The sequence below is a fragment of the Euphorbia lathyris genome, chromosome 6, assembly GCF_963576675.1.
Source record: "Euphorbia lathyris chromosome 6, ddEupLath1.1, whole genome shotgun sequence".
NCBI classification, from domain to species: domain Eukaryota; kingdom Viridiplantae; phylum Streptophyta; class Magnoliopsida; order Malpighiales; family Euphorbiaceae; genus Euphorbia; species Euphorbia lathyris.
Genome location: NC_088915.1, coordinates 55067855 through 55095846, shown reverse-complemented (window position 1 = coordinate 55095846; position 27992 = coordinate 55067855). Strand labels below are relative to the sequence as shown.

General features: G+C 37.0%; 1 protein-coding gene across 2 annotated transcripts; it reads right to left on the bottom strand.

Annotated features, from left to right (window-relative positions):
• Positions 1-9: 9 nt before the first annotated feature.
• On the bottom strand, positions 10-12665 carry LOC136234238 (uncharacterized). 2 transcript variants are annotated; one of them, XM_066024036.1, is made up of 7 exons: positions 12550-12659; positions 11163-11287; positions 1065-10100; positions 855-968; positions 615-734; positions 432-515; positions 10-331 (listed from the first exon to the last, which is right to left on the bottom strand). In XM_066024036.1, exons 3-7 carry the CDS (start codon positions 1120-1122, stop codon positions 42-44), a joined length of 666 nt encoding a protein of 221 aa, XP_065880108.1. In that variant the 5' UTR covers positions 1123-10100; positions 11163-11287; positions 12550-12659; the 3' UTR covers positions 10-41. The 2 variants fall into 2 exon arrangements, with proteins under 2 accessions (XP_065880108.1, XP_065880109.1); XM_066024037.1 differs by having other exon boundaries at positions 2226-10100; positions 11163-12665.
• Positions 12666-27992: the final 15327 nt, after the last annotated feature.

Here is a 27992-nt window from a genome sequence, read left to right as displayed (position 1 = left end):
CATGATTGGGATTTTGTTTCAAATTTCTGTTATACATCTTCTTATTCACCTTTTGTACAAAAGTACATGGGATTGTCATACACCCTAAATCTAACAGAACTTGGCTTACTAGCCATAACACTTCTTCGTGGTGTCGTACTAGCTGATCCTTTCTTTACTTTGAGATCAATCTTAGTATCAGTAGTGTTGTTCAGCTTCCTTAAATTCAGTGAATTTTGATCACCAACAGTCTTACAACGTGTCTGTCTACTTTGAGGCACATTATGATTCTTTGAAGCTGAGGGCTGCAAAGCCTTAACTCTGTTCTTGGTTCTGTTTCCAGCATTTTTGTCTAAGCACAAACAAAAAGTCAAGAATAAGTACTCAGGAAGTAAAAAGAAGCATGGGTATTCATTCACTGGATAACTAATCAAAAGATGGAAAGTACCTACCAGGACTAGATAACACAGCCCGAGGCCGTGGGACTGAATTGGCTTCAATATTCGGTCTATCAGAATTGCTTTTCTTGTCAGATCCTGTAAAGAAAAAAAAAACAGAAAATAAGATTTCTCAGGAACTGATATGATAAAGACTCTAGAAAAATAAGAGAGCATGTTAGAAGATTAAAAGTTAACCTTCAGAAGCAGATTCTGGAGGCAAATCAATGTTGGTTGGAAGGATAATGTTAGACACATAAGACTTTGGAACTCTTGCAATCAGAGGAGGAGGAGGAGACATATCACGATACACCTTCACTGTATATGATAAATGTCAGTTAGGAAGGTATGACCAAAAGGTACTCCATTATTGTGTCAAGCACAATGTGAACTTCATAGTAACATAAAAGTTTTATTGTGCAATAATTAAAAAGGTACCTGGAAAACAAGAATCTTGTAGTACGAGAAACGGAACATCCTTCAAAGAGAGCAAAGAAGTGCAATTATATTTATGCCATTCACCTTCAGTTCCAACCTTAACCTTTGGATACACTGAAAAGGAAATAGAAATTAATATCAGAACAAGAAAGAAAATCTAAAAATTAAGAAAACTAAAGCAAAACAAAAAACCATATATCAAAAGGTCACCTTTTTGTTGGAGTTTGGAGGGGATGAGGAAGAAAGAAGAAGCTAAACCTTCAAACATGATGTTTTGATGAGAGTCTGAGAGATGAATAGAATTAAAAAAATGAAAGGTTCAGAATCTGAATGAATGAGAAAAATGAAGTTTTCTCTAATCTGAAATAAATATATATATTGGTTCCACAAAGAGTGATTAGGCAATAAAAATGAATGAAAAGTGGGGATTGATTGATTGCTTGATTGCCATATATGGGGAGAATAGAGTAACCACATTTCTTCATTTCTTACGTTTTGATTTCAAATTAGTCAATAAAATATTAATGTTCTGATTATTTCCTTATTATTTTGAATATGTCAAGTTAACGGTTAGGTAAATTAAATTATTGATTCAACATAAGAAACACGAATGAAAAGTGGAGAATATTGATTGATTGAAGGTAGGATGAGAAAAGAATGAAGCTTTTTAATCTGAAATAAATATATACTCTTTGTAAAAGAGTAATTTAGGCAAAATTAAAAAGTGGGAATTGATTGATTAATTGCTTAGAATTTGGTAAGATCAGAAGAGAATAGATTGACTTTACTTTCTTAATTTCTCACTTTTGACTTTCTTCAATGGATTCCTATTTCTTCATCTTTTTATTGACTCCACCTAGGGATGGCAACGTGTAGTGTACCCGTGGGTATCCGGTACTATCCGATCCTAATGGAACTACATGTACCCTGTATAAAAGGGTATGGGATGGGTATGGGATCAAAACCATGACTCGTTAGGGTAATGGGACGGGTATGGGAATACCCCCTAGGGTACCCGGTACCCGTTACCCGTCATAAAAAAAATTTATATTAATAAATATCATTGTTTTTTAGATGTAAGACGTGAAATTTAAACCCCAACCATTTATTTTTGAACAATTGAGTGATAGCACTAACCTACTTTATTCTTTTTAATTAAGGTTCAATTTATTCAATTTTTAGATTGATGATTGATTAAATTTATAGTTTGTTAAATTTGTAATATTTTTTTATTTATTGATTCTTAACGGGTAAGGGTACCCGCGAATTAAATGGGAAGGGTATGGGATGCAAAAAGTATACCCGTTAGGATAATGAGACGGATATGAGTAATTAAAAAATAAAAAGGTAAGGGTTTGGGAATGATATTACCTGCGAGTACCCTACTCGTTGTCATCCCTAACTCCACCATTGAATATTTGGTCAACGAATTCAATTCTTTTCTTTGTTGCCTCCTAAAATTACAACATGCCCTCAAGATTTCATCTTTTCAATTAATGCATCTCCATAATTAATTTGAATCAATTTTACCCCTCAATTAAACGTAGAAATTTGAGTCAAAATAAAGGATCAGAGGTATAAAATAATTTAAAATTAGACAGTATGTATCAACTCAATAAATTAATTTCATACTATAAAAAATTAATTTCATACTATAAAAGTAAATAAAAAATTCACACTATTAAACATTAGAAAATAAAATATTAACCCTCTATAATTAATTGATTTTTTTAAGCTATTGGTTTCGTGAAATTAAAGTATTGACTAAGCACGCGATTTCATGATATTTTAATTTTTCTAAAATCACTTCTTACTCGAGTGCATGTATTTTAGAGAGTTAAAGTCATCCAAAATTTTATTATTTGGCTCATGACCTATTTTTTTTTTTTGACAACCGGCTCATGACCTATTATTTAGTCACATTTAGTTTCCAAACTATTTTAATTGGTGAAATTTCATTAAATTTGAAAGTAGACTTCACAAAAATATTATCCTCTAATATGTTGTGATATTTTGACACCTAAACTTAACATGTGGCACGTGTTAAAGTTTATTTGTCACATAGTTTTTCTTATTTAAAAATGGGATAAGGTGCAAAAATACTCTTAACATTTAAAGCTATGAGCAATTTTACCCTTAACGTCTAAAATGATGCAATTTTACCCGTAACGTTGGCAGCAAAGAGCAACACGTGTTAATAGGATAAGAATTTTGTTAAGTCCCTATTCAAATTGGGTGAAATTTCATCGATTGGGATAGGTCAATGGCCAAATATGACCAAATAATAGGTCATGGATCAAATAACATAACTGTAGATAGATCGAGTGTCAAATAGGGGTTTAAGCCCATTCTAGGAGTTAGTAGGTCGATTTAAATAAGTTTAGGAGGTAAACAATACATTTTAAAAGTATATTGGGGCAATCGACCTTTTTGGACAAATAAAGGCGGCTAAAGATGTATTAAGCCTCTTTTTTCATTTCATTAACCTGTTTGGTTCACTTGTTCTGGTTTACTCGTTGTTGTTAGTTGTTTACTGTTTGATAATAGATAGTAAATATTAGTTGATTCGAAATTTTACCAAACATTTTACCAAACAAATAAAGTGGCTTTTTCAAAATTTTACCAAACATATTTTGTTACTTGCTTTTAATTAAAAAGCAAAAAACATTTTTGAAAACTGGAACCAAACGGACATTAAGAGTCTGTTTGGTTCACTTATTTGCTGATAGGCAGTAGATATTGGCTTCTGCTAAAAGCAATTGTTTTAAATTTTACCAAACACTTTTTATCGCTTGTTTGGAACTAAAAGACAAAAAAGTAAGTTGGAAAATCAGAATCAAATGGACATAACTTGATAGCTATTTTTCTAGGCAAAAATCACAATTAAACCTCTGAACTTTACTTGTTTTAAGAATCAAGCATCTGATCAATTATTTTTCTAAATTGAACACTTGATTATTGATTCTGTTATGGATCGGACCCTTATTTAACTTTTCCATCAAGTTTGTGCTGCATACATCGCTAGGGTGATTCGGTTTCTTCACATGGACAAATAAGAGTATTTTGACTAGGAGAGATAAAAAAATGTAAAAAGCAAAAAGATATTATCTATACTATATATAATAGCGGAAGCAGAGAGAAATGAGGAGAAGTGTTTTAGAGGCCTTTTGATGAGTTGTCAACGTAGTAAAAAATCAGATTAAAAAGATTTAATTAATTAAAAATAATAGATTTATATTTATAATATATTAAACAATTACTAGCATATTAATTAAAATAATAAAAGAAAGGAAGAGTTACGCAAAGATGAAAAAACACAAAGCAAAGGAAATTCAAAAGTCACAAATAAACTTCTATATAAAGCATGATAGATATTATTCCACCATTATATTCATTGGTCATGATAGATAATATTATATTTCTGAAGGTAATTATTTGATTTTTTTCATATGTTGTAATTATTTGTTCTCAATTATGTTATTGTTTTATTTTTATTAAACAATAGTTGTTATAGTTTCATCTTTCAGATTCATTTCTGTTGTTACACAGATTCTATACCTCTCGTTATCTTATCTATGTTTTCTTTTTTATTTGTTTTTTTTTTCAAACTAATATCTCCAATTCAAGAAATCCGATAGAAATAGAAGATGCATGAACAACTAAAATCGAGAAACACAAAAGTGTCAAAAATTATAATGAATTCTTACGTTTCTCAAGGTAATTATTCGATTTTTTTCATATGTTGTAGTTATCTTTATTCTGAATTATGTTGTTGTTTTATTTATATTAAACAATAGTTGTTATAGTTTCATTTTTCAGAGATGAAATTTCATTTCTGTCGTTACCCAGGTGATGCGATATCCTTGAGATCCAAGTCAATGTGATGCGGTATATTTCTCCAAGGTGGAAGTTCTTGAAGTTTCTCTCCTAAGGTAGTATCCTTGACATACTCAGACATTGGTTCAACTTCAATTGGATTAATTTCCCACGGCTTACCTTGCATTCATTTAAAATCGTTTCCTGAGTTGGACAAGTAATCAAGGCAGCCCTCCTTTTCTCAGTAGAGGAATTCTTCAAGGTTGTAAGGATGTATTTGATACCGTCTTTGAAGATAGTGTATGTATTTATCCTTCCCGTGTGTGAGGCATCACAATCAAATTGACATGGCCTTCCTAGGAGCAAGTGACAAGCATCCATGTCTACAACATCGCACATAGCTTTTTCGTGTACCTTCTCCAGACTGATCATATTGATGACGTCCTTCGGCATTCTCTCATTCGCATTCTTCTCCCTTCAAGAGACTTCTCCATATTCCTTAAGGAAATTGTCCAACCTATCACTTTTGGCCATATTTTCAAGCTCGACAATCAGTTGCCTACCGTTCTCTATATCATAGCCCTAACTCTTATTAAAATCACAGTAGGTGCAATTGCTATGCCCCAATGGTTTTTTCAGCTTGTTTGGGAATTGGATAAGCAACTTATTGATTTCTATCCAAAATACAACCTCCTTTCTAGAAGCATTAAAGCGGACCGAAGTCTTGCATATTTGCTCTCGTTGCTTTTGCTGGTTCATGTCTTTATGATCTCTGTCCTTTTCTCCCTTCGAGGATTTCTTGTCATTAGTTGGAACGAGATGATACTTCAGTAAAGGGTTTGGTTAATGCTCATCGCAATGGGTCTAACTTCTCGCCCTTTTCACCAGGTCTTGGAAGTCTATGGGCCTGAACGTGATGATGCTTTGCTATAAAGCTCGGCTTTGGCAGTTTCTTACCATATAATAGTCTAGGCTCCTCCTATATTGAATTATTTTATCCAAATGCCCATGGCCTGGAAATGCTCAATAAATTGAGCCAGAATTATTTTATTGATTCTGTTATGGATCGGACCCTTATTTAACTTTTCCATCAAGTTTGTGCTGCATACATCGCTAGGGTGATTCGGTTTCTTCACATGGACAAATAAGAGTATTTTGACTAGGAGAGATAAAAAAATGTAAAAAGCAAAAAGATATTATCTATACTATATATAATAGCGGAAGCAGAGAGAAATGAGGAGAAGTGTTTTAGAGGCCTTTTGATGAGTTGTCAACGTAGTAAAAAATCAGATTAAAAAGATTTAATTAATTAAAAATAATAGATTTATATTTATAATATATTAAACAATTACTAGCATATTAATTAAAATAATAAAAGAAAGGAAGAGTTACGCAAAGATGAAAAAACACAAAGCAAAGGAAATTCAAAAGTCACAAATAAACTTCTATATAAAGCATGATAGATATTATTCCACCATTATATTCATTGGTCATGATAGATAATATTATATTTCTGAAGGTAATTATTTGATTTTTTTCATATGTTGTAATTATTTGTTCTCAATTATGTTATTGTTTTATTTTTATTAAACAATAGTTGTTATAGTTTCATCTTTCAGATTCATTTCTGTTGTTACACAGATTCTATACCTCTCGTTATCTTATCTATGTTTTCTTTTTTATTTGTTTTTTTTTTCAAACTAATATCTCCAATTCAAGAAATCCGATAGAAATAGAAGATGCATGAACAACTAAAATCGAGAAACACAAAAGTGTCAAAAATTATAATGAATTCTTACGTTTCTCAAGGTAATTATTCGATTTTTTTCATATGTTGTAGTTATCTTTATTCTGAATTATGTTGTTGTTTTATTTATATTAAACAATAGTTGTTATAGTTTCATTTTTCAGAGATGAAATTTCATTTCTGTCGTTACCCAGGTGATGCGATATCCTTGAGATCCAAGTCAATGTGATGCGGTATATTTCTCCAAGGTGGAAGTTCTTGAAGTTTCTCTCCTAAGGTAGTATCCTTGACATACTCAGACATTGGTTCAACTTCAATTGGATTAATTTCCCACGGCTTACCTTGCATTCATTTAAAATCGTTTCCTGAGTTGGACAAGTAATCAAGGCAGCCCTCCTTTTCTCAGTAGAGGAATTCTTCAAGGTTGTAAGGATGTATTTGATACCGTCTTTGAAGATAGTGTATGTATTTATCCTTCCCGTGTGTGAGGCATCACAATCAAATTGACATGGCCTTCCTAGGAGCAAGTGACAAGCATCCATGTCTACAACATCGCACATAGCTTTTTCGTGTACCTTCTCCAGACTGATCATATTGATGACGTCCTTCGGCATTCTCTCATTCGCATTCTTCTCCCTTCAAGAGACTTCTCCATATTCCTTAAGGAAATTGTCCAACCTATCACTTTTGGCCATATTTTCAAGCTCGACAATCAGTTGCCTACCGTTCTCTATATCATAGCCCTAACTCTTATTAAAATCACAGTAGGTGCAATTGCTATGCCCCAATGGTTTTTTCAGCTTGTTTGGGAATTGGATAAGCAACTTATTGATTTCTATCCAAAATACAACCTCCTTTCTAGAAGCATTAAAGCGGACCGAAGTCTTGCATATTTGCTCTCGTTGCTTTTGCTGGTTCATGTCTTTATGATCTCTGTCCTTTTCTCCCTTCGAGGATTTCTTGTCATTAGTTGGAACGAGATGATACTTCAGTAAAGGGTTTGGTTAATGCTCATCGCAATGGGTCTAACTTCTCGCCCTTTTCACCAGGTCTTGGAAGTCTATGGGCCTGAACGTGATGATGCTTTGCTATAAAGCTCGGCTTTGGCAGTTTCTTACCATATAATAGTCTAGGCTCCTCCTATATTGAATTATTTTATCCAAATGCCCATGGCCTGGAAATGCTCAATAAATTGAGCCAGAGTTTCTCCCTCGATTTGGACCACCCTATTCAAGTTTTGCATTATTTTCCCTTCTAGGATGGTAGTTATGTAGTGCTCAGCAAAAGACGAAGCCATTTGGTTAAAGTTTCAAATGGAATGCAGTAGGAGTTAGTCATACTAGTAAGTTACCGAATCTTTTAGGGTTGTTGGGAAAGACAAAAGAGGACATCATTAGTTGTTGTCGCAACTTTCATTGTTCTTTTGAAGTTTTTGACGTGGGTTGTTAGATCCTTTACCCCTCTTCTCGTTGAAGGTAATGGTACATAAACCCTCTGGGCATCGATTAATGCCTGATTTTCATAGACAATGGAGTGCATGTGTCAATTATCTCTGGAGGTCCTATCTGAACTCAGGTCTTAGTCCTGGCATTCTACAACTCTTTTCGGATGATCTCATACATTTCACGCTTGCTAATGGGCTTGTCATCCTTTTCCTCTACTGGCTTCTTCCTCTCTCTTAGCCTATCTCGCATCGGACCATGCTTTTATAGGTCATTTCTTTCCCAAACATCTCTATCTCTAGAGCAATATTTAGGTTCCTCTATTCGTCATCGTTCCGGCTTTGCTCGCCTTCTGGGAATTTCTAGCGTCAGATATTTGTAGTGGTTCCCTTCATATCTAAACGATGGCTCATGGCGCACAACATTATCTGGCCGCCTAATGGATGGACTACCGGCCCTGGAATGTTGCCTCGGAGGAGATGGGTGTTGGTCATGTGTAATGTAATAGGATTAGTTCCAAGGGGGGGGGGGGGGTTAGGAACTAATATAACTTTTTCGCTTAATTATGCTGACTTAATTAAATGTTTAAATAACTTCACTCAGTTTTGGTCAGCAAGGTTGAGCGTGATGTAAGACAACTTTAGTCAGAGGCTGACTAGAACTGTTTCACTTATGAGTTGGGAAATAACGCTTAAGGTCAGCTTCCAACTCAGCACTCTGATTACTCAGCGTCGGCTTATACAAATTATATACTGAGTAATTTAAGCAAGCAACACATACATACATATATATATATATCAAGAGAAGGGTTAGAGATTACTCAGCAGTCTTATCCTGGTTCGGCCTCACCGCCTACGTCCAGTCCCTAGAATCCTTCCGGGCTTTGTCAATCCACTACTGAGCTCTTTAAAGGTAGAGCACAAACCGTTTACAAAGAAATTGAGTATGCAAGAGTACCGTCCTCTATTCGTCTACTCAATCCTACTGATAGATTCACGGGTAATTATTTGATAGATTCACAAAAGAGATTTTGTCTTTCGGAAATTCAGAATTTTTGTAACGGAGATCTCTCTTTTATTTTTATTTATATATATATATGATACTATATATTTTTATTTGTTTATATATATAATTTTTTTTGACTTTATATATATATATATATATATATAGAGAGAGAAAATATGAAATTTACGAAAATAGAGAGATATAACCGTTATATATCGGTAGAAGTGTTTGTCTGAATTTCGTATTTATTGTGAATCATCATCTCAAGCATATTGGTTACTAATTACCCGTAAATTTAGGGGGGGAAAATGGTATTTATGAAAGGAATGCGGCTTGTAACGTGGTGAAATGAATGGAATGTCTAGGCTCGAAGGGGTGAACGACGAAGAATGTATTTAAGGTGGGCTATCATTTTGAGTTTGAAATGTGGGGGTAAAACAAGGAAGGCCTTAATCATGTCGTGTTTTGAGCTAGACGCGTGAGGTTTTGACCGGTATTTGATGAAAATTCTCAAGTTTCGTGTAATTATGGAACACTCGTGAGAAAAAAAATGAAGCATTAGTGAATGCTTTTTAAATTAGGCTCAAAAACTCACTTTGGAATGGTAATGTGTGCCAATCAACTCAATTTTATTCCTCAAAATGTAAATGTCGATTTGTTAAATACTGAGTGTAATAAAAAAAAAATTACGTATTCAAAATAGTCCAAAATTCGTTCACAAAATTTAAGATTTTCAAATAAAATTTCATCCTATCAAAATTTAACATTTATTCTAGACAAAATTTTGTTTGATTTTCTTGTTCGATTAAAGCAAAACTTTAGAGTGGGGTTTTTATTCAAAATTATTTGACAAAAACATTTATTTAAAAGCTAAATAAAGATAGTAAAAATAAAGAAAAAAATAAAAGTAGTACACATAAGGTGCAAAATAACACAAAAGTAAAAATAAAGTGCAAAATACCATAAAATTAAAATTAAACGTACGAAATAACAATTACTGAAAATAAAGATAACGTTCTATCCTTTACTTTCATCCCCCATTAGTGTAGCATTTAGTCCCGAAATGCGAAATAAAAACTAACACTAAAGTAGAAAGTAAAGGATAGAAGGACTCCCTGTCTAAGGCAACTGTGAGGATTAGAGTGTTCAGGATTGATTTGAGGTAGAAATTAGGTGTTTTAATGGAGGTGTTCGCCGGAAAAGTAGCCAGAGATGGAGAGGGGCAAAAATAGAGAGCTGCAAATAGAAGAGAGAAGATTAGAATGATAAATAATAATAAAAAAACATAGGGATAGAAAAAGAAAAAAAAATAAAAAACAAAAAAGAAGGGAAGAAAAAGAAAAAAAAAAGAAATAATAAAAAAGAAAAAGAAAAAGGCAAGTGGGGGGTGGGAGTGAGGAGTTCCAGGAGGTTTAGAAACCTCCTGGAACTTGTGCACCTCGTCGAAGTGATGGGAATTCGACGAGATGCACCTGTACCGAAAAAAAAAATGGTATATATTCCCATATGTTCAAAGTTGGTTTTGATTTTTTCATCAAAAAAAAAAGTGGGTTTTGATTTTTATTTTTATTTTTATTTATTTTATTAAACAATAAATCTTTTCTTTTTTATTATTTTTTGTTTTTTTTATTTTGTTATCTTATTTATCTTTTTGTATTTAATTTTTTTTGTTTTTTTTATTTCATAAATATATAAAGCTAAAAAAAATAAACGAAAAGTTAGAAATATCGGGTTGCCTCCCGACAAGCGCTAAATTTAAAGTCGTATAGCTCGACTTATACTTCTCTTTTTATGTGAACGTATGGAGTCGTATGAGGAATCCAAATTCTTTGATAAAAATCCAGTAAATGCATATTGGATTATCATATTGGAGATAACTTAATAAAATCCACGACATAAATTTAAAAAAATTATGTACGAGTTTCGATTTCTCCCTTTTTGACTCCTGTGGCAAGTCATATAACGCATAAAATGTTTGAGTCGGGATTATCTCGAACTCCTCTATCATAGATTTTAAAATTTTCAACTCTTCTCTTTTGGTTGGACGGTCATTATTCTCCGTTAATATTGGCTCTAAAGAACTATCGAGAAAATTATCGTGATGAGGCTCATTTGGAATAAATACTTCAATCCGGTCATCTGAATCAAACTCTCTAATTGACATATCTGCAGTTAAATCAATTAGTAGACTGTGTTTAATGCAAACATCTCTTATTAAAGTATAGGAACTATCGTATTGATTTTCTTTTGAAGAAATAAAATCAATCATTAGTTCTTCAATAGTCTTCTCTTCATCACCTATATGTTGTGGTGAATTTGGACCATCATATTGATATTTGTCCTCCCAATTTGAGTAAAATGAGCTGAAAACTTTTTCTGTCGACGAATGTATTTTCCATGAAAAATAATTCATCGCCATCTCCCTACAAAAGAATCATTAAAAAAAAGGTGAAGAAAAATATCAAAATATTTACAAAAAAAACGTTTAAATTAATAGAAGTTCGACAAGATTAATATTACAATTCTACCATCCCCGGCAACGGCGCCAAAAACTTGATGCGCGTTTTACGTATATGTGTATGTGAAGGCAAGTGTACCTTAATCGTGTATCAAGTAATAAAGTAGAAGTAGAGTATCGTTCCCACGAGGATGGTGATTATAAGTATTAATCTTTTTGCTTACTATCTATTATTTAAACAACCGAAATGTAGAGTTTTGATGGACAACCAAGCTAAGACTTAAGCAAGAAGTGAGATGAAAATTGTACAAAATTAGATGAGAGATTACTTATATTAAAGAAACTAAGGCTTCTAACTTCACTTAACCTCTTTACTTGGTAATAACACTTAACCCCTTTTAAGATGTTTTATCCTTTTTAAGATGGCGATTTTTCTTATTAACTAATAGATTCTCGAGATTGGCTCTAAACTTTCGATTAATTACTTTCCCTTGGTCCGGCTCAAGTAATTAATCTAGAGAAGCATTAAGTTTTATTAGTTCCAAACCTTCGATTTATTACTTTCCCTTGGTCCGACTCAAGTAATAAATCTAAGATTTGTAATAAGATTTAATCTAAACCTTTTTAACCTACTTTACCTTGGTCCGGCTAAAGTGATTACTTAAGATTCAAGAGAAACCGCTCAAGTAATTAGTTCTAAACTTTCGATTAATTACTTTTCCTTGGTCCGGCTCAAGTAATTAATCCAAAGAAGCATTAAGTTTTCTTATTTCCAAACCTTCGATTTATTACTTTCCATTGGTCCGGCTCAAGTAATAAATCTAAGATTTGTAATAAGATTCATGAAAAACCTTGGAAAACCAATAAGCCACACTAAATGGTCTTTAGGTCCAACTTATGAATTTCGATTAATCAATTTAATCACGATCAATATAAACGATTAATTATACCCAAGTAGAGAGTTGGCCCATCTCCTACAAGCATTAAGAATCATAAGTTAGTTCTTAAAAAGGATAAAGATAACTTAAATAGGTTAAACGTAATTACCACATAATTAAGGTTAAGATCCGCTTTTAGCCTTAGTTAAGGGGGTTTTAGCCCATGATTAGATTAAAACACACCTTAGTAAGATAGATAATGGAGTTCATAGTAATAAAAGAGATTAAAGTTTAGAAGAAACCGTAATGACGATTGTCGAATGCACTTTTTCGATAACTTATAACTTACTTTTATTGAATGAACTCTTGCACAAACAACAACTTGAGCACAATAACAACAATTATAATAACACAAACAACTGATTTTTGAAGAGAAAAATCAGCAAAGTAACATTATAGAGGGAGAAGTTAAGCCTAAGCTTGGTGTGTCTTCAAATGGCACCCAATGTCTCCTTTTATAGTAAAATGGCATATAAAATTCCAAAGACCAAGTCTCCTTATGGCCTCCCATTCCCTAATCTTCTGGATTTTGCATTTAAGAGATGATGGTGGAAGACTTTGACAATTTAGGAGTTGAAATGTGTAAAGGTGGGAAAGGAATCATAGGCTTCAACATGTTCATCAACTTGGATAATTTTCTGGGATTGATACACTTCGAATTTGGAGAAACTATTATTAGTCACTTGTTCATCTTTCTCTTAGCTTTCCAACGCATTTTGAATCGCCTCAATCCGAGTCTGTATGAGGGAGATACGTTAAAAATACGAAAATGTGTCAAATCTGTCCTAGTGTGAACAATTAGACTTTTATCTTACAACACACATCCACGACGAAGTGTATGCTGCTGTCACTAAAACTCCTTGTTTCTGGTCCCTTTTACTCCCGAGTTGTCGCCTTAAGCCCCGACTTGGTTATTTGTGCCGAAAACCTTGCGAAAGTGCCTAAAAACACACAAAGTGGCTTAGATACATAAAATGAAGAAAATATACAAAAACCATTGTTAAAATTTATTAAAATGGTACAAAATAGCTAGTAATTAAATACTAAAAATGCTCTAAATTACGACGATAACAGAAGACTTGCATGTCATCAGCCATACTTGAAGCGGGGATTTTAATGTTGGCACTGAGCATACTAAGTAAATACTCTTGAGATTTCCCGATCCAAGTAATCAATTCTATCATCCGGGCATAGGATTGATGATACATCCTGAGCAGTGCAGTATCGTATGTCTGACGCTGAGCATTTGTGTGCCGGACTTGCGCAAGTGTGGATTACGTGCATTGCAAAATCTCATTAGTCTTGACCTGGTCAGTGTCTATTTCCTCTTTGCTCAAGTTGAGTAGGCGAATGGCGTCACCAATCTGTTCAATGGAGCACTGAGAGGAGGAGGAGATAAGGTCACGAGCTCCAGTCAGCTCAGAGGTCAGCTGGGAGAAGTGTTGATTGACCTCAGCAGAGGTTGCATATGTTGAGTTCACAGCTGATAAGGCATTGAGTTGACCTTGGATGGAGTTCATATGATTTACCATCATCAGCTGGAGTTCAGCCAGCTTCACTATGGACTCTTGCTTGGGCTATTGAGAGACGAAAGATGTCATGACACTCATAAGTTCTTTGAGACCCTTAAGTTCGGTCAGAAGCTGAGTGAAAGAGGATATTTGGGTTGGCTCAGCAGGAATAGACCCAGCAGCATCGACGTGAGTTTGATGAATATCCTGAAGTAGAGCTTGAGCTGAGTCAATGATTTTCCTTCCAGACTCAGAAGCATTCAGATAAGCATAGGAATCATCAATGTTATGCTCAGGGGCCGGAGTCTTGTTAGCACCGGATGACAGAGGTGATTGGTGCTGTCCAGAAATGGAGGTGCCAGCTTGGTCAGCAGCTGCACTTTTATTCAGGTTGAGCAGAAGTGTTGATCAGCAGAAATATTAACCTGCTCAGTGTCAGTCTGAGGCTGAGTAGAAGTTGGAGGTTAAGGCAACTCAGAACTGGCTTGAGCAGGAGTTTCCTTTGCTAACTCGTTGGGTTGAGCAGCATGGACTTCGAGCACTTGCTCAGTGGAAGGTTGAGCAGAAGTGTCGGCAGAAATTGGACCTTTAGAGACTGTTGGGTTGGCTTGTTCCTCAGCTCGAGAAACAGGGGCTTGTTTTTCCTTGATTTGGTCCGGAGTTGGCTCAGTGACGTTGGTGAAGAACTGGAACTGAAGCCCGGTCAAGTCTGTGATTGGATCTCTGAGCGGGGAGTCATTCAACAAATCGATGATGTTGGGTTTTTGGGCTTTGCGTTTGAAACGCTTGTCCGTACTAACCTTATTGGTTTGAGGTGAGGGATCGGCAGCAATAGAGTCAAGGGAATCAGAAGAAGAATTGAGTCCAAGGTCAGCATCAAGGCCTTCCACAAACTTGTCCTTCACTGGTGACTCAGCAGGATTTTCAGCTTGCTCAGCATCAACTGGTTTACTTTGCTCAGCATGACCTATTACGTCAGCTTGAGGTTGACCCTCAGTGTACCCTTGTTCTTCCTCCTGACCAGAAGGAGTCTTTTCCAGATCAATTTCTTGACTCCGCATGAAGTGTGATTCCTTTGTAATCACGAAGTCAAGTGGGTCAGTTTCAATCGGCTTCAACCTCGAGGTTTTCTTCCTCTTCAGCGGCTGATCAAGGGTTTCCTCACTTTCTTCCTCAGGCTCATCTTGCCTTTTGTGTTTCTCAGCTGACTTAGGTTCTCCTTGAGCTTGCTCAACAAGAGCAGCTTTCTTCGCACTCGATATTATCCTAAGCTTCTTAGGAGCTGAGTTAATGTCTTTAGTTGAGGACTGGTCATCTTTCCTCTTTTTATCCTGCCTAGTGCGCTCAGCAGGTTCCTTTTCAACCCCAGCTTTCTTCCCTTTCTTGGTCAGCACATCCTGTGCTGCTTTAACCATATTATCCCCTTCAACCATATTATCCCCTTCCATATCTTCCTCAAAAACTTCTTCTTCAACCATAGTCCCCTTTCCTTTCTTGGGTTTTATCGGTTGGTTGTAGGCTAAGCCGAACAACACTGCGGCAGTGATTTCCGTACCTGAAATCTCAATCTCCTCAACTATACTAACCTTGTGATCCTGGAGTATCTTTGTGATGAGAGAACCCATCCTGAGGGTCCCGGTACTACGTTGGAAAGCACCGATGAGAAAGACGGGCATGTTGAGCGGCTTGTAGTTCAGTATGTGCCAGATAAAACACTGCTCGAAATTTGAAGCCGAGGAGGACGCGTTGATCTTGGGGAACAGGAAGTTGGTCAGGATATAGTGAGCCATTTTCTGAGGCTGACCCATGCAGGTGCTGGCGATTTTGCCTTTATGGTTCTTTGGTTTATAGAACTCAACAGGGTAATCAATGCGCGTGTAGTCATTCGTGCACCTGGGTTCTGATCCTTTTACCGTCAGCTTTAACAGTTTAGCGAGATAGGATGGAGTGATGGTGATGTCCTTGTTTTTGACCTTGGTGACTAAGTGGTCAACATCATCTTCGGCAACTCTGAGGTTCATGTAGAATTCCCTCACTAATTGTGGATAAGTGGTTCCAGGGAGAGAGAAGAGTTCGGTCCAGCCATTTTTGGAGATCCATTCGCAAAAAGGTTTCTCAGCTTCTACGAATCCTTTGGAGAACCAACGGGATCAGAAGATTTTGAGATTTTTGACGTTTTTGTAAATAGGGAGGAAAACCTTTTTCTTAGGTTGCTTGTTCTTTTTCTCCTTCTTCTTTCTTGACGGAGTTGCTTGGTCAACTTGAGGGTTTTTATGAGCCATGTTGGCCTTAGGAATAGATTGGTCATGCTGACCTTGTGCTTGAGACTCAGTGGAAGTCTCTTCATAGTCCTGCTCAGCAGGAGACGGAGGGTTCAGATCGGAGCGATTGTCGTCGTATTCTTGGCCGGAATGGTTCTGGGAATCGCTAGACATGATTTTCTTGAGAATTAGATAAGTGCAGAAGTTTTGGGATTTTTAGAGAGAGTTTGGAGGATTTGGGATTTGAGAGAGAGAAATCGAATGCCAAAGATTTCAAGTGTAAAGAGAAATTAGTGGGAAGTCGTCCACTATTTATAGTCGTTTTTGAGTTGATCTGATAGGTCGGAATAACGGTTTCACCTCGAGTTGATCAATCGACCGCTATCTCTGGCATTTATGACACATTCGGCGCATGGTTTTCTAATTATTGCGCTTACGTCACCCTAGGTGAATATTTAAATGCGCGTGCTAGCATTAATTGTGCAAGTGGATTCACTCAGTATCTGGAATGTTAAACGTTTGAAGTTCTGAGTGCTCAGTTTTATGTAGAAGGGATTTTAGCATGCTTAGTAACTCAGCACATAGTAATCACTCAATATATATGTCTACTCAGCATAGGGTGATTTTATGTCATTCATACTAGCTCGACATACAATAGTTACTCACTAAGCAATAATCACTCGGCATATTGTAATCACTCAACATTCATTTAGCGCAGAAAATTTATTGAAGAGGATTAGACATACCGATAGCTTCCCTTAATATGTTAAATTGCTCACGAGCTAGGGGCATCGTGAAGATATCCGCAAGCTGTTCATCTATTGGAACATAGGTCAGCTTGATCTCACCCTTGAGTACATGGTCTCTGATGAAGTGATGCCTAATGCTGACATGCTTCATCCTGCTGTGTTGGATTGGATTTTTGGACAAGTCAATGGCACTCTTGTTGTCGCATTTGACTTCGATTGTTTTTGTTTGTACTCCATAATCCTCCAGTTGTTGCTTAATCCATCGAACTTATGCCACACAGCTTCCAGCAGCAATGTACTCAGCTTCAGTTGTTGACAGGGCCACTAATGATTGCTTCTTACTGAACCAAGACACTAGACAGCTCACAAGGAAGTGACATCCTCTTGAGGTGCTTTTACGCTCCAGCTTGTCTCCTCCATAGTCAGCGTCAGTGTATCCAATGAGTGTGAAGTCATTTGTGTTTGGATACCATAGACCTGCATTAACTAAGCTCTGCAAATATCTAAAAATTCTCTTCACATCTATATAGTGAGATTCCCTGGGGTCAGCTTGATATCTTGCACAGTAACATACTGAGTACTGAATGTCTGGCCTACTAGCAGTTAGATAAAGTAGAGAACCAATCATACCTCGATATAACTTGTTGTCTACTGACTTACCTTTCTCATCAGCACAAAGCACAGTGTCAGTACCCATTGGGGTAGATATGGGCTTACATTCTTCCATATCGAATTTCTTCAATATTTCTTTGGCGTACTTAGACTGACTAATGAAGATGCCATTCTTCCATTGCTTAATTTGAAGTCCAAGGAAGAAGTTGAGTTCGCCCATCATTGACATCTCGAACTCAGTTTGCATCTGTTTACTAAATTCCTCGCATATAGATTCATTAGTAGCACCAAAGATTATATCATCTACGTATATTTGTGCCAGCAGGGTATCTTTACCCTTTTTCTTAATGAATAAGGTTATGTCAGCTTTACCTCTGACATAGTTCCTGGTCAGCAGGAAACTGGTCAACCTTTCGTACCAAGCACGTGGTGCTTGTTTCAGGCCGTACAGGGCCTTTTTGAGTTTATAAACGTGGTTTGGAAATTTTGGATCTTCAAACCCTGGAGGCTGACTAACATATACCTCTTCGTTTATAACTCCATTAAGAAATGAAATCTTGACATCCATTTGGAATAGTTTAAAGTTCATGAAGCTAGCATATGCACACAATATTCTTATAGCCTCTAACCTAGCTACGGGTGCAAAGGTCTCACCATAGTCAATGCCTTCTTGCTGACTGTAGCCCTGAGCTACGAGTCTGGCTTTGTTCCTGACTACATTACCTTGTTCATCCAGCTTATTTCGAAAGACCCATTTAGTTCCTATGGTCTTTTGATTCCTAGGTTTTGGCACTAAATCACATACCTCATTTCTCTTGAATTGATCAAGCTCTTCTTGCATCGCATTGATCTAGAATTCGTCGTGCTTAGCTTCGGTGAAGTTCTTTGGTTCATGGACTGAGACGAACGCAACATTACTGAGATATCTCCTGAGTTGATTTCTGGTCATCAGGGTGTTCTCAGCAGCATCAAGAATGGACTTTTCTGAATGTCCTCTTGGAATTTTGATCTCTTTGGGCAGTGTTGAGTTTTCAGGAGCAGGTGTTTCAACAATCTCTGCAGTTTTAGATTGGTCAGCAAAGGTAATTTCAGGTTCGTTTTTACCTTTGGTTAGCCCGTGTGGTAATGACTCAGCGGCTCCATTTTGGTCAGCGAAAGCTGAGCATGGGTCATCTTCGGTAGGCTGACTTATCTTCCCTACAGGGTCAGTTTCATCGAACTCAATATGAACAGACTCTTCTACGACCTGAGTTCGTTTATTGAACACCCTATATGCTTTACTGTTAGTTGAGTACCCTAGAAAGATCGCTTCGTCAGCTTTAGAGTCAAACTTGGCAAGATTGTCTTTCATATTGAGTATAAAACATTTACAACCAAAGGCACGAAAATATCCAATGTTGGGTTTTCATCCTTTCCAAAGTTCATAGGGGTTTTCCTTAAGTATAGGTCTAACTAAAGCCCTATTGAGTATATAGCACGCTGTGTTGACAACTTCATCCCAGAAATACTTTGGAAGCCTATTCTCACTCAGCATTGTCCTAGCTATTTCGACTAAGGTTCTGTTCTTCCTCTCAACTACCCCATTTTGTTGAGGGGTTCTAGGAGCAGAAAAATTGTGGTCAATGCCGCTGACTTCACAGAATTCATCAAACTGTTGGTTTTTTAATTCTCCGCCATTATCACTTCGGATGTGAGCTAATTTTAAGTCTTTGTCATTTTCAAGTTTTCTAATCAGTGTTGAAAACATCTCAAAGGCTTCATCCTTGCTACTCAGCAAGATGACCTAAGTATACCGAGAGAAATCATCTACAACGACCAAGGAAAATCTCTTACCACCCAAGCTGAGTGGCTGGACTGGTCCGAAAAGATCCAAGTGTAGTAATTCCAATGGACGCTTGGTTGAGATAATATTTTTACTTTGAAAAGACATTTTGGTTTGTTTACCTTGCTGACAAGCATTGCATAATTGATCTTTCTCAAATCTAAGTTTGGGCAAGCCCTCAACTAATTGCTTTCTTGCTAATTTGGCAAGGAGATCCATGCTTACATGACCAAGTCTCCTATGCTATAGCCAGGAATTATCTTCCTTTGACACTAAGCATATATTTTTCGAAAACTTCTTTTCTAAACTCAGCATGAAGACATTGTCAACACGAGGGGCAGTTAAAATCAAATAATTTGTTTTTCCCTCGAGTATCCGACACTCAGTGGCATCAAATACAACCTTTCTACCGCTGTCACACAGCTGAGCCACGCTCAATAGGTTATATTTGAGACCCCTGACAAGGGAGACTGACTCAATAGTAGGATTTCCTCCGATAGTACCTGATCCTACTATCTTACCCTTTTTATTGTCTCCAAAACTTACATTTCCACCTTGTTTATGCACAAGTGTGATGAACTGAGTTGCATCACCTGGCATATGCCTCGAGCATGCGCTGTCAATGTACCATAGCTTTGACTTCTCCGTGCACCTCAGGCTCACCTGCAATTTAAACTATTCATCTTTAGGTACCCAATTCTTTTTGGGTCCTCGTTGGTTAGCATGAACAGGTGAAGCATCATATTTTATTTTGTGACGACATACATTTATGGTGTTGCCATCTTTACCACAGCAGTCACAAAAAAATTACCCTTTGAGGGTATTTCCTCTTTTGGTCAGCACGATGGTGCTGAGCATACCAACACACATTTATGGTGTATCCTCTCTTTCCACAATAGTCACACTGACTGTTCTGCTGAGTGCACCATCTATGCTGACTAGTACCTTGATACTCAGCATTTGGATAGAACCTTTTTTTAGCCGATGTACTCAGCTGGTTCTGTATAGATATGATGTCCTTTCTCAGCTTCTTAGAGTCTAATTGGACTTCCGAGACAAACCGATGCATGATTTTTAGATTTTCATCTTGCCTGGTGTTGTCTTAAAGCAGATGTCGGAGGTCACTCAGTTTGATCTCTTGAATCTCATCACATCGCCTGCTGAGTGCTCTTATTTTCTTATTACACTTTTTGGTCAGTGTATAGAGATCACTCAGGGCATTAACCATTTCATTTCTGAGCAACAGAAGAGATGTTACCTCATTGGAGTGTTCCTCTTGGTCAGATCCATCTGAGAGGTCAGCTTGCTCAGATCGGCAGTGGTCAGTAGATTCGTCAGCCATGAAACATATGTTTGCTGACTCAGGGGCATCAGCTTCTGATGAGGTTGACTCATCACTATCGCTCCATGTTGCCACCATTTCTTTTTTGCTACCTTTCTTTTCTTTCTTTAGAGTGGTACAACTTGATTTAATATGCCCAGTTTGATGGCATTCAAAGCAAGTGACAGGCTTTGAGCTGTCCTTCTTGTATCTGTTGTCGCTGGACTCAGCTTTGTATTTATTGCTTCTTCTGAATGGCCTTTTGCTGTTCTTTTCATTCTTTCTGAACAGCTTCTTCATCTTTCTGGTGAACATGGCCATCTCCTCATCATCTGATGAGTCAGCTTCTGTTGACAAGAGATTTTTGCTTCTTGTCCTCTGACTTTTCTTTAGCTTCAAAATTCTTCATAGAGATCTCGTGGGTCAGCAGAGATCCAATGAGCTCATCATATTTGTATGTGGTCAGGTGCTGAGCTTCTTCCACAGCTGTCTTCTTAGCTTGCCAGCTCTTGGGGAGACTTCTCAAGATTTTCTTCACATGTTCTTCTTCTGTGAAGTTCTTGCCGAGTCTCTTAAGCTCATTGATGATGTTGGTGAACCTTGAGTTCATCTCAGAGATGTCTTCATTTTCATTCATCTCAAACAGCTCGTATAGTCTCATGTGTTGGTTCACCTTGGACTCTTTGACCTTGCTTGTGCCTTCATAGGTCACCTCCAGCTTCTTCCAGATTTCCTGTGCTGACTTACAACCTGAAATTTTGTTGTACTCTGCAGCATCTAACGCACAGTGAAGCATATTGATAGTTGTAGACACCGAGTCGGAGGACCTGTGACGAAAACCTGTAACAAGACGGTTGAAGCGGTTGGTTCCGAGAGTTTTAAAGCAAAAAAATATATAATAAAAAAAACGAGAGGTCAGTAGGAGTTGCGGTCGTCGAGTGGACGGCTCGCGAGTGCTCAGCGACGTGGTGCGAGCGCCTAGCGGCAGTCGGCGCGCGCTCGATGAGAGTTGGACGCGCGCCCGACAGCGCGGGGCGCACGCCTGACGGCCGCTGGGCGCGCGCGCCCGACAGCCGTTGGGCGAGCGCCCAACGTCCGTTGGGCGAGCGCCCAACGTCCGTTGGGCGCTCGCCCAACATCCGTTGGGTGAACGCCCAACCTGTGTTGGGCGAGTGCCCAACGCCTGTTGGGCACGCGCCCAACAGAAGTTGGGCGTACGCCCAACAAAAGGGCGTTCGCCCAACATTTTGGGCGTAGCCCGTCGGGCTACGCCCAAATTTTTTTGGGATCCGTGCCTATAAAAGGCACGGATCCCCATGCATTGAGGAGGGATTTTTGGGAGAGCTTCTCACTCTAAAACATTTTTTAGAGAGAGAAAGTTATTTTTTGGGAAAAAACATTTTTTTTTCTAAAAATTCCGAATTTCCTAAAAGTTAAAATTTTACCGAAAACACAAAAAACACCGGAAAATCACGATTCGTGGAATCAACTGACTTCAACTGTCAATACCGAACTTGAGGTATTATCCGAGGACTAGACTCGTTTTATTTTCTTTATTTATTTGTTTTTAAGTTACAATTTTATTTACTTAGTTAGTTATTTATTTATCACGTTTTATTTAATCTTCCGTATTTATTTAATTTTTGTCTCGTATGAAATAAACGTTTGGTTTTGTTTTGAAATAAAAACCTCGTTTTAATATCCCAATACGAACCGTGATCCGATTCAAAGGTAGTTCGGGATTAAAAAACGTTGTAATTATAAGTTTTTGAAAATATTTCTAAATAACGTTTTGAAATAAAACATCGTTTTAGGAATCTCCGTTATAGACTATGATCCAATTTTGGTAGTTCGGGGACCCAAAACGATAGAATAGATCTAATATAAAGCTTTTGAATAAATCTGAAAACTGTTGGACTAATTCTGTAATTTTCCATTTTCTGTCACTAAATGCTGTTTACACGGATTTTCCGTCGGTAAAGCTGCTGAAATGTAAAAAATGTTGTTTTGGTCCCTCTTTCTCAACTTTTAGACTTTTGGTCCTTTATATACATATGTATAATTATGTAATATATGCATTCAAGCTATTTTTAAATATTTTGTATATATTTATTTAATGTGTTTGGATATTATTTTTCATTAATTTGATTTAATAAAATTATATGTATATATATAGATTTTCTCCTTAAATTCATTTAAACTAGACATGGTTGACATTTTGGGGTTATTGGGGGTTATTTCCTATATACACTTATGATAATAGTTTTGGGGTTAAAAATTAATTTCCTATTATTTGTGAATATTATTATCATTTTTATCTATTAATCAAAGTCTTTATTGTTTACCTTTTAAATATATATATGTATAGTTATCATTTCTATCAAAATATATATGTATATTTTTCTTCTTCTCCTTTTAAATTTCCTATATGTATATATATGATTTGAAAAGTGTTTTGGTTGGGTGAATTTGGATTTAATTCCTTACTTCTTGTCATTTTATTCACATAAAGGATAATTGAGTGGAAGAAGGGGAAAATAAACCACAAAAAGAGAGTTTAATTTGTTTGTTTAAATTAAAGCTTTTCTAGATATTCCTAAAGTGTAAATAACGTTTTCTTGTCCTTTTTAAACCGTTTCCAAAATATCACGTGTTGAAACCTTAATTTGTTCCAACGACGGATTAAGCGAACCTTGTAATTAAAATCGTTTTGTTGTAAATAATAGAGCTTTGAATCGTCTTCCTATTCAAATGGATTTGTACAAAAATAAATGGACTTGTATGCTTAACCACATTTTTGTTAAAACTTCTTATCTCACGCTTTAAAACACTCGAGTCGTTCCAACGGCGATTCGAGTCGATGTCATATAAATTAACGGGGTTTTGAAACATGCCTAAATCGTTCCAACGGTGATTAAAGCACGAATCATGTAAATAAACTCGTTTTTGGGGAATGAGATTAGCTTAGAGTTAGCGTATAGTTTGAAGCATAAATCACACTATGAATAAATCAATTCTTTCTTCTCCCCCTCTCTCTCTCCTATGTATTTTAAATTTATGCAAAATGGGTGATTCTTTACTAAAATGGCTTTCAATAACATGCTCAAAAAGGTTTTTCAAAACGAGAAAGAAAAGGTTTCAAATGAATTTTAAACTTAAAGAAATATGCGATTAGTCCGTTATCGCCTAACACGCTGAGTAGGAGGCCGGTGGTTCATAACCGGACGATGTCGGGGTGCCTAGTAGTCTTTCTCTGGAAAGGAGCTAGCCTTCTCGGCTCGTACCTAAGTTTCCCGAACCCTCACCGGTCTCCCGCAAGGGATCGGTGTTCATTTTCCCATTCGTGGGTGGTGACTCTTCCATACTCCAGGCTCCGGTCCTGTCGAGCAACTTGATTCCACGATTGGTTGCTTTCGGCGCCAATCACCGCTTACATCGCCATGAGGTGTCCACCCCCCGGTCCGCCCGGGCGAGGCCATTCGGCACCTTATCTAACAAGTGGCGACTCTGCTGGGGAAGCGAGAAATTTAATTCCGGAAGGCGTGTATTAAGCCCTTAACGGGGACGGATCGTATTATTTCTTTTCGTATGCATTCATAAGCATTATTTTAAACCTTTTGGGTAATTTCCGCGAAACCTCTAGCGAGAGTCCATTCGTCGCTCGAAAGAGGCTAGTGTAAGTTCCCCCTTACAGTAAGGCGCCAAAGGGTCCCCATCTGAAGGAAATTAGGCTAAGGTATAGCAGCGGAAATATAAAAATTTTAGCCTACTTCCTTTTAACCATAGGATCCGTTAATCGTTATTTCATATAAAGAGGGATAAGAAGAAAAACCTTTTGAAGAACAATCTACCGTTGTTAATGAAGCGCCCACAACTCTTCTCCGAGTTCCCAAGCACGAAGTAAAACACGGTGAGGTTAAGTTAGAATCAACCGTATGAGATGCAACCAAAATAGATTGCCTCTAATTAACCAACACAAGATCAAAGAAAAAGGAGATAGATGAAATTAATCGATCGATGGAAGCCGTATGAATTCTTATCCACGAACTAGGGGAGTTGAATTCTCTTTCTCTCTCTAACTTGTAAATTTCGAAAATCACAAAGGGGAGTTGTATTGGCTTAGTCGAAATTCATGTAGTAGGGGGGTATATATAATCACTTGTATCTAAACCCTAGTTAGATAGGAATAGGTTACTTAATAGGAATTCAATTCGGAATAGGATTCCTAATTATTATCTCATTATATATCTAATATATCTAGGATAATAATAAATAACCTAATTGGATAATAATAGGAGTATATTAATCTAATTAAAACTCCTAACTTAATTATCTCTTAATTAATTTAATTCACAAACCTAATCAAATTAGGATTAATGGAATTAAAATAATTCCTTATTTATTATATATAAATTTCGGCCCCCTCTATTTAAATGGGCCTTACTGGGCTCAATTGGGCTTCCATCAATTAATAACATCCATCTCTCTTTTGGTTCCAAGTCTTATGTGTGATCCATTAGGTTCTTACTACTTCTGGCCGTATGCAACTATTAAATTAATTTTTTTAAGAATTATATTCAATCTTTGAATGATGTACTGAGTATGTTATTGGCAAGTCTGTAATCATTCCCCCAGAGTCCGTTAAGAAGACAGGTTGATTCTGTCGTTAACCTTTCCGTATTAGTTACAGTATAATTCGATCCTTTATCAACTACATCCTTGAACTGAATCTTATGACTATGGGTGATGTCAAGTCACATATAGCGAGACGTTCGTTTTACTTGTATAGGCCGAGTCAACTCAAATAGATAGGTTAAGTGAAATCTGTATTTCTTACTCTTAAGCTATCACCTTGCAAGGGTTTAGAGTCGAGTCTTCCACAAGCGATCCTTGGATGTATCTCCCATTAATCGGGAGTGATAAATGCTCAATCCAATGTATAACTACCCTGACATTACCTCCTATGACACCCAACCTTTGCCGTTCACACCCCAGAGTCATCTCTGTTAAGGATCGTGGGACAGCAGGATCAAAGTCTCACATTAAGTAATTCAGGATGACCAATTAACATTCCTTTGAGTCCGAGGATTAGTTATACTTATTAATACCAATGAGATGAACAGGTGACAAGGATGAATCTACCCATCCTGTTATCTCAAATCGGATCCCCAATCCTAATGAACAACGTTTCATCGGATCTATGTAACTGTCCAGATATCTGTATATATGAAGCTTGTGAGATCAGCTTTCTGTCGGACAGAAGACATTGTTACATACAAGTCTCAATAGTGATATATCAATCCTAAACATATCACTTGACTTGGGGTGGTTTTAAGTTTATTAGTTTATTATAAAGTTTTGTCTCACTTCATGCTTGTATGAACACTTTATAATCACTTTAAACAAACTTACGGATTTCCTTTTATTAGACTTTATTTAGTGCTTAAAAGGGATTGCCTTTATATAGTTATAAAACATATATCTCATTAAAACAAATGATATAAAGAACAATTCATTTACATTAAGTTTGTATCCTAGAACAATTGTCTATAGGACACAAAACCCCAACATACTCCCACTTGGACTAAAGTCAATTGTTTCTAAAACTTATCCCAGTAGAAGTTAGATGACGATCATGCACTTTCTGGGTTAATGGCTTTGTCAACGGATCTGCAACGTTGTCCTCGGTAGGTACTCTTTCTATTCTCACATCTCCTCTAGCCACAATCTCTCTTATGATGTGGTATCGCTTTAGGTAGTGCTTGGATGCATTATGAGACCGTGGTTCCTTTGCTTGCACAATGGCTCCATTGTTATCACAGTACAGAGTAATGGGATTGACAATGTCAGGCACCACACCTAGTTCTGTAATGAACTTTCTAATCCAAACCGCTTCCTTTGCTGCTTCTGCAGCGGCGATATACTCTGACTCGGTCGTAGAGAAAGCTACGCTTCCCTGCTTGGAACTTTTCCAACTGACCGCGCCCCCATTCAAGATAAACAGGTATCCTGATTGGGATTTAAAATCATTCTCATCTGTGAGATGACTAGTGTCTAAAAATCCTTCAATTTTCAGATCTCCTTCTCCGTACACTAGGAACATATCTTTAGTCCTTCTCAAGTACTTAAGAATGTTCTTGACAGTAATCCAATGCTCGTCTCCCGGATTCCCTTGGTAACGACTCGTTACAGATAACGCGAACGCTACGTCAGGTCTAGTGCATAGCATAACATACATAATCGAACCGATCGCGTTGGCGTACGGGACTACAGCCATGCGTCGTTTGTCATCATCAGTTTTAGGACATTGATGATTGTTTAATTTTACTCCATATAGCATGGGTAAGTTACCTCGTTTCGATTCAAGCATGCTAAACCGATTTAGCACCTTTTCAATGTATGTAGCCTGTGAAAGACCAAGCAGTCTTCTCGATCTATCTCTATAGATCTTTATACCAAGTATACAAGCTGCTTCACCAAGGTCTTTCATTGAGAAGTTACCGGATAACCATACTTTTACCGACTGTAATAGAGCAATGTCATTTCCCATTAACAGTATATCGTCCACATATAGTATAAGAAATGCTATAGAGCTCCCACTTGCTTTCTTATAAATGCAAGCTTCTTCGCAATTTTGTTCGAAACCAAATTGTTTTATGGTTTCATCAAAACGCTTATACCAGCTTCTAGATGCTTGCTTGAGTCCATAAATGGATCTCTGAAGTTTGCAAACTTTATTTGCATCCTTCGATATGAAACCTTCAGGCTGCATCATATATACATCCTCAAGCAGGTTTCCGTTCAGGAAAGCTGTTTTCACATCCATTTGCCAAATCTCATAATCAAAATGAGCGGCAATTGCAAGCATGATTCTGATTGATTTGGACATAGCCACAGGAGAGAAAGTTTCGTTATAATCAATTCTTTGCTTCTGACGATATCCTTTCGCTACTAACCTAGCTTTATAGGTGCTAACCTTTCCATCCATGTCTGTCTTCTTTTTGAAGATCCACCTGCACCCAATGGGAATTATCCCTTCGGGTGGATCAACCAAAGTCCACACTTGGTTAGTATACATGGAATCCATTTCAGAATCCATGGCCTCAAGCCATGCTTTAGAATCTGGACTAGTAAGAGCCTCTTCATAGTTTTCGGGTTCATCGTCTAACATAGGAACCTCATTATCATCTCCCACTAGAAAACCATATCTAACTGGGAGTTCACGAACTCTTCGTGATCTACGAATAAGTGCCACTGGAGTCTCATCTAATGGGACTACTTCGGGTACCTCAACCGCTTTTGTTGTTTCAGTCGGTGTTTCTTCTTCTTGAACTTCGTCGAGTTTAATCACGCTTCCCTTTTGTGTTTCTTCGAGAAACTCTTTCTCTAAGAAGGTTGCGTGCTTGGATTCTATTACTTTCTGATCATCTGGATGATAGAAGTAATACCCTACGGT